Source organism: Tursiops truncatus, chromosome 1 (assembly GCF_011762595.2).
Source record: "Tursiops truncatus isolate mTurTru1 chromosome 1, mTurTru1.mat.Y, whole genome shotgun sequence".
NCBI classification, from domain to species: domain Eukaryota; kingdom Metazoa; phylum Chordata; class Mammalia; order Artiodactyla; family Delphinidae; genus Tursiops; species Tursiops truncatus.
The window spans coordinates 61,917,339-61,929,409 of record NC_047034.1 but is presented as its reverse complement, the minus strand read 5'-3'; the positions used below and the strand labels follow the sequence as shown (position 1 = coordinate 61,929,409).

Here is a 12,071-nt window from a genome sequence, read left to right as displayed (position 1 = left end):
GAATCTGTAGACTACCTTGTGTAGTGTAGTCATTTTGACAATATTGATTCTTCCAATCCAAGAACATGGTATATATCTTTCCATCTGTTCATGTCATCTTCGATTTCTTTCATCAGTGTCTTACAGTTTTCAGAGCACAGGTCTTTTGCCTCCTTAGGTAGATTTATTCCTAGATATTTTATTCTTTTTTGATGTGATGGAAAATGGGATTGTTTCCTTAATTTCTCTTTCTGATTTTTCATTGTTTGTATATAGAAGTGCAACAGATTTCTGTGTATTAATTTTATAATTAATCCATTTTTAGATTCCTTTTATTTCTTTTCTGCTATTTCTTTTCTGCTGTGGTTAGGACTTCCAAATCTATGATGAATAAAAGTGGAGACAGTGGACAGCCTTGTCCTGTTTCTGATCTTAGAGGGAATGCTTTCAGTTTGTCACCATTGAGAATGATGTTAGCTCTGAGTTTGTCATATATGGCCTTTATTATGTTGAGGTATGTTCCCTCTATGGCCACTTTCTAGAAAGTTTTTATCATAAATGGGTGTTGAATTTTGTCAAAAGCTTTTTCTGCATCTATTGAGATAATCATATGTTTTTTCTTCAGTTTGTTAATGTGGTGTATCACACTTACTGATTTGTGGATATTGAAGAATCTTTGTGCCCCTGAGATAAACCCCACTTGATCATGGTGTATGATCCCTTTAATGTATTGTTGGATTCAGTTTGCTAGTATTTTGTTCAGGATTTTTGCATCTATGTTCATCAGTGATATTGGCCTGTAATTTTCTTTTTTTACGGTATCTTTGTCTGGTTTTGTTATAAGGGTGATGGTGGCCTCATAGAATGAGTTTAGGAGTGTTCCTTCCTCTGCCATTTTTTGGAACAGTTTCAGAAGGATAGGTGTTAACTCTTCTCTAAATGTTAGATAGAATTCACCTGTGAAGCCATCTGGTCCTGGACTTTTGTTTGTTGGCAGTTTTTAAATCACAGTTTCAATTTCAGTGCTTGTGATTGGTCTGTTTGTATTTTCTATTCTAGTTAGTCTTGGAAGGTTATATCTTGCTTAAGAATTTGTCCATTTCTTCTCGGTTGTCCATTTTATTGGCATACTGTTGCTTGTAGTAGTCTCTTATGATCTTTGTATTTCTGTGGTGTCCACCATAACTTTTCCTTTTTCATTTCTAATTTTATTGATTTGAGCCCTCTCCCTTTTTTTCTTTTTGAGTCTAGCTAAAGACTTATCAATTCTGTTTATCTTTTCAAAGACCCAACTTTTAGTTTCATTGATCTTTCCTGGGTTTTTTTTTTTTTTTTTTTTTTGGTCTCTATTTCATTTATTTCTGCTCTGATCTTTATGATTTCTTTCCTTCTACTAACTTTGGCTTTTGTTTGTTCTTCTTTCTCTAGTTGCTTTAGGTGTAAGATAAGGTTGTTTATTTGAGATTTCTCTTGTTTCATGAGGTAAGATTGTATTGCTATAAACTTCCCTCTTAGAACTGCTTTTGCGGTGTCCCATAGGTTTTTGATCATCCTGTTTTTGTTTTCATTTGTAGGTATTTTTTGATTTCTTCTTTGATTTCTTCAGTGATCCATGGGTTGTTCAGTAGCATATTGTTTAGCCTCTGTGTGTTTTTGTTGTTTTACAGGTTTTTTTCTTATAGTTGATTTTTAATCTCCTCGTGTTGTGGTCGGAAAAGATGCTTGATATGATTTCAGTTTTCTTAACTTTACCCAAGCTTGCTTTGTGGCCCAGCATGTGATCTGTCCTGGAGAATGTTCCATGTGCACTTGAGAAGAATGTGTGTTCTGCTGCTTTTGGATGGAATGCTCTATAAATATCACTTAAATTCATTTGGCCTAATGTGACATTTAAGGCCTGTCTTTTGTTATTGATTTTTCTGTCTGGATGATCCGTCCATTGATGTAAGTGAGGTGTTAAAATCCCCCACTGTTAACTGTGTTACTGTCAATTTCATCTTTTATGGCTGCTACATCAGGGTTCTCCTATGTTGGCTACGTATATTTTTACAGTTGTTAAATCCTCTTCTTGGATTGATCCTTTGATCATCATGTAGTGTCCTCCTTTGTCTGTTGTAACAGTCTTTAAAGTCTATTTTGTCTGATACGAGTATTGCTAACCCAGATTTCTTTTGATTTCCATTTGCATGGGATACCTTTTCCCATCCTCTCACTTTCAGTCTGTATGTGTCCCTAGGTCTGAAGTGGGTCTCTTGTAGACAGCATATATATAGGTCTTGTTTTTATATCCATTCATCCAGTCTGTCTTTTGGTTGGAGCATTTAATCCATTTATATTTAATGTAATAACTGATACGTTTTTGTTGCCATTTTGTTAGTTGTTTTGGATTTGTGTTTGTAGGTCTTTTTTCTTCCTTCCTCTTTTTCTTCTCTTGTGATTTGATGACTATCTTTAGTGTTATGTTTGGATTCCTTTTTCTCTTTTGTGTGTATATCGTAGACTTTTGGTTTGTGGTTACTGTGAGGTTTTGAAATAGTAGTATGTATATATATACACAATTGTTTTAAGTTGCTCGTCCCTTATTTCAAATGCATTTTCAATATCCTACATTTGTACTCTTCTCACAGTTGCTGGTTTTGATATCATATTTGTGTGTGAATGATTTCCTACCTTTACTGTATGTTTGTTTACCTTTACTGGTGAGCTTTCCCATTTGTACTTTTCTTGTTTCCAGTTGTGGTCTTTTCTTTTCTGCCTAGAGAAGTTCCTTTAGCATTTATTTGTAAAGCTAGTTTGGTAGTGCTGAATTCTCTTATTAGCTTTTGCTTATCTGTAAAGCTTTTGATTTTGCCATCAAATCTGAATGAGAGCCTTGCTGGGTAGAGTATTCTTGGTTGCAGGCTTTTCCCTTTCATCACTTTAAATATATCGTGCCACTCCCTTCTGACCTGCAGAGTTCTGTTGAAAAATCAGTTGATAACCTTATGGGGATTCTCTTGTATGTTATTTGTTGCTTTGCCCTTGTTGCTTTTTTTTTTTTAAGCACTGTAATTTATTTTTCATTGAAGTAAAGTTGAATTACAATGTTGTGTCAATTACTGCTGTGCAGCAGTGACTGAGCTTCACACACACACACACACACACACACACACACACACACACACACACACACACACACACACACACACACACACACACACACACACACACACACACACACCTTCTTTTTCGCATTCTTTTCCATTATGGTTTATCACAGGATGTTGAATATAGTTCCCTGTGCTATCCACTAGGACCTTGTTGTTTATCCATTCTGTGTATACACCAGTTTGCATCTGCTAATCCCAAACTCCCACTCCTACTTTCTACAACCCTCCTCCCCCTTGGCAACCACCAGTCTATTCTCTATGTCCCTGGTGTTTTTTTCTGTTTCATAGATAGGTTCATTTGTGTCATATTTTAGATTCTACCTATAAGGGATATCATATAGTATTTGTCTTTATCTTTCTGACTTACTTCACTTAGTATGATAACCTCTAGGTCCATCCATGTTGCTGCAAATGACATTATTTCGTTCTTTTTTATAGCTGAGTAGTATTCCATTGTATTTATGTACCATATCTTCCTTATCCATTCATCTGTTGATGGACGTTTAGGTTGTTTCCATGTCTTGGCTGTTGTGAATAGTGCTGCTATTAACATAGGGGTACATGTATCTTTTTGAATTGTAATTTTGTCTGGATATATGCCCAGGAGTCAGATTGCTGGATCATATGGTAATTCTATTTCTAGTTTTGTGAGGAATATCCTATACTGTTTTCCACCGTGGCTACATCAACTTACATTACCACCAACTGTAGGAAGGTTCCCTTTTCTCCACACCATCTCCAGCATTTAACTGTTTGTAGACATTTTAATGGTGGCCGTTCTGAGTGGAATGAGGTGGTACCTCGTTGTAGTTTTTATATTTGCATTTCTCTGATTTGTAGTGTTGAGCATCTTTTCATGTACCTACTGGCCATCTGTATTTCTTCTTTGGAGAAATGTCTCTTTAGGTCTTCTGCCCATTTTTTGATTGGGTTGTTTGTTTCTTTTAATATTTTCTTTTTGTCTTTAATTTTTGTCAGTTCGATTACTATGTGTCTCAGCATGCTCCTCCTTGGGTTTATCCTGCCTGGGACTCTCTGCACTTCCTGGACTAGGTGACTGTTTCCTTTCCCATGTTAGGGAAGTTTTCAATTATTATCTCTTCAAATTTTTTCTCATTCTGGACTCCTATAATGTAAATGTTGGTGCATTTAATGTTGTCCCAGAGGTCTCTTAAACTGTCCTCATTTCTTTTTATTCTTTATCCTGTTCCACAGCAGTTATTTCCACCATTCTGTCTTTCTGCTCACTTACCATTCTACTTCATTTATTCTGCTATTTATTTCATCTAGTGTATTTTTCATTTCAGTTATTGTTCCTTGTTTATCTTCTAGCTCTTTGTTAAAACATTTCTTGTATCTTCTTGGTCTGTGCCTCCATTTTTTTTCTGAGATCTTGGACTGTCTTTACTATCATTATTCTGAATTCTTTTTCAGGTAGACTGCCTATTTCCACTTCATTTAGTAGTTGTTCTGGGGTTTTATCTTGTTCCTTCCTCTGGAACATATTTCTTTGACATCTCATTTTGTGTAACTTTCTGTGTTTGTAGTCCCACAGGCTGTAGGATTGTAGTTCCTCTTGCTTCTAGTGTCTGCCCCCTGGTGGGTGAGGCTGGTCTAAGAGGCTTGTGCAGGCCTCCCAGTGGGAGGGACTGGTGCCTTGATTTAGATTTAGTTTTAACTTAAGCCTTCATTTTAGAGTTAGTTTTATGAATCATATTTATTGAATCACTTTTTGTAAAAGCAGTGGGGAATTCTTAATCTTATTTTTAGATAGCCTTCCATTCAGTTAAATAACAAGTGCAGATAATGGACTTTTTACACTTATTGTTTAGCGTGTTTATAATTTCTAAGTGAAGATTTTTGCTAAGTTCAGAGAAGGTTTCTATTATGCAGGTAGTACTGTTGAGTCTCAAATAACTTACGCACTCAGGGGAAAGATATACAGGTTTATAGTGGCTCTCGTCATGAAAGTATGTTGTTGGTCATTTCCTCTCCAACATCCCCTCTTGAGGTCTTCACTCCAACATCCACTCCTCAGTGACACCTTTCCTGCCTACCTTATCTAAAATGTCACCCTTCTCTTGCATTTCATGTCTTTTTCTTGTTTTTCTCCTTAGAACTCATCTAACTTACTATATTATTATACCTACATATCTTTTGATCTGACTTCCCCATTAAAAAGTAAGTTTTGTGTGCATAAGAGTTTGTGTTTCATTCTGTACTGTATCTCTAGTGTCTAGGACAATGCCTGGTAAGTAGTATGTCGTCAGTAAATGTGTATTTAATGAGTATATGTTAACTACACTCTATATATAGATTTTCTATATATATATATAAATACATATATAGATTTTCAAGGTAAAATCTGTTATAGCTGCATGTTTGCAATGTGTCATGAATTTGCATCAGAGGAGGTAACATTAAAAACTTGTTTTTAAAAAAAGTCTACTTTTTATATGTTAAATTAGAGACCTTAATCTTTGAGTAATAGTTGAAATCATTTAAGAAACTGACACTAAGGTAGAAATTTGGCACATAAAAACCCATAAGCAGTGCTGCTTCAGTTAGATGATATTAAAGTCTTTTTTTTTCTGTACAGGTGCAAGTGGCATGAAGAAAATGATATTGTCCTCTGTGCTTTAGCTGTTTGCAAGAAAATTGCGTAAGTTGGAGAAAGGATTTTCTTCCTAATGCTCTATTCTGCACTGAATTCTTTGCAACTTTGCTTGTTGTTGCTTTGGCATTCAGGGTGCATCACTGTTTACCTCTATTTCCACAACTGTCTTTTAAAACAAAGGTGTTTTTAGTCATGTTACTTGTATTCTTCTGCCCATGTCACTACTTGTCTGGTGGTTACCACCTGAACAATTTGAGCCTTCAGAAGCACTTATTGAAATTTTTTTCTTCTAGGATTCCTGTAGGAAAGTGAAGTTCCCTACTGTCATTAAGAACAGCACTTCCTTGTGAAGGTGCTGAAAACATATAGACCCTTTTCTCCTCATTTTGTAGGGAAAGTACCTGCAGCCTCAGCTCTGTGGAAGCTCTGGTAATCCCTTTACACAGCTGATGATAGTTGGTTCTGAGGATGAATAAGTGTTTCTAAGTTTTCGCCCTGTTGCTGTTGTTGCCTCTCCCTGCCTTAAATATTTGAGAATTCTGGTGCTCTTCCCCCTCATTCCCATTCACTTATAATGGATCTGAAATTTTATTTGGTAATCAAAGTATTGCTTACCAGTAATGACCAGTTTTATGATATGTACTGCTACATACATACTGCTACATACTGCTACATACATACTGCTATTCCCATTTTTTCTCCAAATCTCTAAATTTCTTTTTTCCCAATTTACAACAATATCTCACATGCTTTGTCAGAAATTTTTAAAATGTGAATGCTTTTAGAATGAATTAGATAAGATTCTGATAATAAACATTTTAAATTCCTTTTTAAAGATACTGCATCAGTAATTCTCTGGCCACTCTCTTTGGAATCCAGCTCACAGAGGCTCATGTACCACTTCAAGATTATGAGGCCAGCAATAGTGTGACACCGAAAATGGTTGTATTGGATGCAGGGCGTTACCAGGTAAGGAGCTCACTTTTCGGGCTGCTAGTCTCTCAAGATCAGGCCTTTGTTTGGTTCTCTCTTCTGTTAAAAATTTTTTTTGATCCTTCATGGAATGTCAGTTTTTAATCCAGTTGGATCTTACAAAAAATCCTTTTTCTTCCTTGTATATTTTCCTACTGTACTTAACAAAGAAAATTAAAATTAGCATTAGTGTTTATACGAAACACATCCAAACAATTATTCCAAAAATTATGTGATACACATTTTTGAAGTAGATATTTTAAATATAAGACCTCATTCAGGATTTGATTAGAGGCTATCTAATTTCCCTACCACCCCTCTTCCCTCCTTGGTATTTACTTACTAGTAAGCCTCTCTACACTACCAAGAGCATAGCAATTAAGAGTATGGGCTCTTTCAAGTTAGAATTCCTAAATTTCACTTCAGGCTCTGCTACACATAGGCTGTGTGACTCTCGGCAAGTTATTTGAACTTTCTGTGCTGATTCCGTATCTGTAGAACAAGAATAATAATAAGGGCTAGTAGTCGTTGTAGGATTAAATGCAGCAGTATATGAAAGTACTAAGACCTCTGACTTAGTAACATTTATTATCTACTATGTTCTATTTTTAAATAGTTAATAAAATAGTTAATAAAATAGTGAAAAGGGAACCCCAAAGTGGAATGAACTATTGATAAAACAACTATTAGGATCAATCTCAAAGGCATTACTTACACTTAGCAAAAGCAGCAGTCTCAAAAGGTTATGTAATGTATGATTCCGTTTATATGACATTGTTAAATACAAATGATAATGATGAAGAACGTATCAGTGGTTCCCAGGGGGTACGACTGTAAAGGGATAGGAAATTTTTGAGGTGATAGAATGGTTCTGTATCCTGATTGCAATGGTGGTTTCACGGATCTCTTCATTTGTTAAAACTCGTAGAAATGTACACACCAAATAAGTCTGTCTTACTCCATGGTAATTTTAAAAATAAAAAAGAGAGCTCTCCATATAATCTCTGGGCAAGACTCTTCTCTCTCCTGTCTGCTGTTAACCCTTAACCCAGTGGTTCTCCACTAGGACCTATTTCGTGTCCTTCAGGGGACATTTGGCAACACTTGGATACATTTTTGGTTGTCACAGCTGGGGAGGGGGTGCTACTGGCATACAGCGGGTAACTTAGATACCAGTAAGTCTGCTAAACACCTGACTATGTACGGACAGCCTCCTGAGCAAAGTATTATTTAGCCTAAAATGTCAGTAGTACCCAGGATGAGAAACACTGCCTTATCCCCATCATCACCATCTGTGTTGAGACTACCAGATTTTGTCTCATTACCCCTCTTTTCATTGTTCACATCAGTCACTATGGAAGCTCAGGATACCTAGATCCTTGCTCATCTCCCACACTCATCTTGTTAGGCTGATTCTGTTTTTCATCCTTCCCCAACTCCTGAAAAACTGTGGGTCTTCTCAATCTCAGTTATTTGTCTTCAACCTCCTCTTGGGAAGGTCTGTTTTCCTCCTTGGCTGTAACTAAAACTTGGCTGTCCTCTAAAGATACTGCTTCCCTGTTAGCGACACTTTTTTTTTCTCTCATTTATCACGGGCTTAGATTTGAAGTAGTTGTCCTTGTTTAACTTTGTGGCCTCTAGACTTCTTTCTGCCTTCTCCCTAAAATCCCTAGGCTTTGAATCACATGCCATTCAGGCTGTAGTACCTGATAACCCCTTCTTGGAGCCAATAGGCCCCTGAGTTGGTCATCCTCATTCTTAGAGCAACACTGAGCCAGGAGATCAAACAATATTCCTGGCAGAATTCTTGATTTCAGTTTCCCTATAGATGATCCTTCCAGCTGCCTGACATTTCAGTTCCTTGATTTGCCCTTCTCCAGTGATCCTGGCCCCTGCCATACATCAAGTATCCACTCCCGTGATCATATTCTAGGCCCCAATGGCATCTCCCCATAATCTCAATTTCAAGCATCCTCTCTGACTACCACTGTCTTTCTCTGGTACATCAGTGCCAACAGTTCTTTGATCTCTCCTGGGACCTTCAATTCATTGTATGCCTCCACTGTTCTGCCCTCCTTTGCAGGGTCACTGCATGGCACAACTCCAGGGGTACCATTCACACATGGACAGGTGCTTCAGCCTTGTGTCTCCTCTCCCCACCTTGCCCTTCACCTCCTTCCTTCCCAGCTTAGATTTCTTGCTCCATTATTTTCACTCACTTGCACTATGAACTCCACTGGCCCTTCATTCTTCATCATAGTTGGTTGACAAACACTAACCCTCATTAAATCAACTCTTCACCTACTCTGTTATATATTTGAAGCTAACTGAGGCTGAAAAGAAACTACCATACTGACTGGTGTGGTCATCACCACCAACCTCAAGTGAGCCCTTAACCTTGCCTGGCAGTTGTCCATTTCTCTAGTTTGATTAATCTCCCACTCTCTTAGACAGTTATTTCTCATCTTCTCTCACTTCAAACTTCCATCACCTCTTCCTTCATCCTTGTTCTAGCTGGTGCTCGTACCCCTCCTTCTCCGAGAAAATAGAAGCAATCGAGGTTTTCCATATATTCCTACCATTGCATCTACCATATACTCAAATGCATGAATTGTCTGTGTTTCTATCTAAGACCAATCCTTTTATTTCTCTATTCTCATTCTCTTACCTACGTAAGGACATGGCTCTAATAATTTCATCAGGGTTTCTCTCTGTTCTGAGTCATTCTTATCAGGAAACCTGCTATAATCTCATATTTAAAAAAAAAAAAAACCCTTTCCTGACCCTGTAATTTCCCCCTCAAAGATTGCCCTCTGCTCCCCTTCACAGCAGTACTCTTCAAAAGTTGATCAGACATTGGAAAAGTGGGTGTTAGTTTGTATTTAAAGAGTAATTTGAAGTAGATGATCCGATAATAAATAAACATGTTTTCCCCTGTTTTTTTTTGTTGTTGTTGTTACTTATAGAAGCTAAGGGTTCAGAGTCCAGGATTCTCTCATTTCAGCTCTTCTAATCAGGAACAGAGATCAAACACACCCACTGGTAAGCATCTTATATTTAATAAGAAGGCACCTCAAACAGTTTAGGGTCTTTTTATGATCCTGAAAACAGATGATCTAAGTTGGCTTTAGGGTATAAGAATCTTGTTGAATTGGGAGTTTTACTTGGCATAAGCACTTAATTTGGATATGTAGATTTTTGTATCACTTTGATAAAATTTAATTTATTCAGAATTTTGTTCAGGGCATTTAAAATAAAACCTGTTACTTTTGTAGCAGCTGTAGTTTTATAGTTTTGATATGAGGGTGTCTTTTGGGGAAATGGGAAAGTTTAAAAGAGCCAGTGACATGAAATTTCACATGGTCCCTGAAGAACTTCAATTAAGGTTTCCAGGACTTAAAAAGAATATTCTTGTTCAGCCTTTTTGCCTTTACACTAAGAACTATCTCCCCTATTGACGATCCATTTAATCATGGCTTAGTGAAAAGGCCTGCAGTAGGTTGAGTCAATTGAGGGATCTCTAAGACTATAAAACTGCTGTATTTCTTTTCTTGTATTTTTAATATCCTAGGTGACTCCCCATCTGGGGTGAAAACATCGGGCCAAAACAGCAGTGTTCGGGGAAGAGGGATTACCCGCTTACTAGAGAGCATCTCCAATTCCTCCAGCAATATCCACAAATTCTGCAACTGTGAGACTTCACTCTCACCTTACATGTCCCAAAAAGATGGATCCAAATCTTTCTCTTCCTTATCTTAATGATGATACTTTTTTCAATTTCTGGAAGAACAACGGACCCGACTTCCGTTCTCACTACAGTCATATTAAACAGACCACATCAACAATAAATGTCACTACTATAAAAACTACTTAATTTGTAAGGAAATTCTGTTTTCATAGATTAAAAATAATTGTGGTTGGAGAAGATCTTGGCATTTTTGCTTTTTTCTTTAGGGCTTGTTCTACTTTCTGTATCATGGGAATGCCATTAAAGTTTTGAGTCCTATAAGAATAAAACTAGCTTTTACAGAGTTGTGCTTTTGGGAATATTATATTTTGGTATCTTTTCTCTACAATAAAAGTATTAAGTATCTGTTATGAAAGGTTTTAAAATAGTTTTAATCTATTTCTTTCCATTATGGAAATGTGGAACTGTACCCTTGAGACCTGCAGCTGTTTTCATTGCAAATACCTAAGAAAATCAGCCTTTAACAAAAATAAAGTTTTGCTACTTAGTCTTTGAAATATGCTGACTTTGGCAAAAGTCATTTGAAGGATGGGAAGCCAAAAAGAGATTATGTAATTTTCCCCAAATAACATGGCTAGATAGTGACCAGATTCCAGGTCCACTTGACCACAAATCTCTTTGCATATACTAAGTAGATGTATAATGAAGTCAAGTATGTGCCCTGTTTGTGACTGACTTAAACTGGCTCATGTTCGCTACTCAGGCTGTTATATAGCCTTGGAGTAGGAGAAGAGATGTAGTAACCCTTTTTACTTGGAACCACAGTAAGACCATACATGGCAGTGGCAGAGATCGCATTCTAATTTAGGTCTGTTTGGCTCAAAACCCTAGGGAATCACTTGGTGTCTGTCTAGGACTCTGGTTTATCTTAATACCCATATTCTCCTTTACTAACTAACTACTGAGTACCTACTTTGTGGATGTATATATACACATACACACACACGTATCATCTTGTAAAATCCTTAATAACCACTCTGAGGAAGGAGGTACCTCCATTTTACAGACACAGAACTCAGATTCAGGTCGTATAGTTACTTTATGGAGGAATTGTTAACCAGGTCTGACTCCAAAGACCATGTTACCCATATCCACACTTCCACTTCCTGTTCATCTATTTCTGATAATCAGATCTTTAAACAAAGAATAGGTCATTGAATGTAAGTTTATATACTGCATTTTCTACTAGCAGATTGGTTTTTAAATCGTACATATAAGCTTTGAGACCATTCTTTCTTCAAAATCACCATGACAGTAATTGGGTTGGCTTCAAAAGTGGAGGGAAAGGGCTTCCCTGGTGGTGCAGTGGTAAAGAATCCGCCTGCCAATGCAGGGGACATGGGTTCAAGCCCTGGTCCAGGAAGATCCCATATGCTGGGGAGCAGCTAAGCCCGTGAGCCACAACTACTGAGCCTGCATGCTACAACCACTGAAGCCCATGCACCTAGAGCCCGTGCTCAGCAGCAAGAGAAGCCACTGCAATGAGAAGCCTGCACACTGCAAGGAAGAGTAGCCCCTGCTTGCTGCAACTGGAGAAAGCCCACGTGCAGCAGCGAAGACCCAGTGCAGCCAAAAATAAATGAATAAAATAAATCTATTTTTTTTA

At 37.3% G+C, this 12,071-nt stretch overlaps 1 protein-coding gene across 4 annotated transcripts in view; it reads left to right on the top strand.

Moving 5' to 3' along the window:
* Positions 1–10,748, top strand: part of MAEL (maelstrom spermatogenic transposon silencer) — a 132,234-nt gene extending 121,486 nt beyond the window's left edge. For all 4 annotated transcript variants that reach the window (XM_019935481.3, XM_019935483.3, XM_073804772.1 and 1 more), the window contains 4 exons: positions 5,728–5,790; positions 6,582–6,714; positions 9,684–9,759; positions 10,289–10,748. In XM_019935481.3, the coding sequence (XP_019791040.1) occupies positions 5,728–5,790; positions 6,582–6,714; positions 9,684–9,759; positions 10,289–10,476 (460 nt within the window). In that variant the 3' untranslated portion in view covers positions 10,477–10,748. The remainder of the gene's footprint in view (positions 1–5,727; positions 5,791–6,581; positions 6,715–9,683; positions 9,760–10,288) is intronic.
* Positions 10,749–12,071: the final 1,323 nt, after the last annotated feature.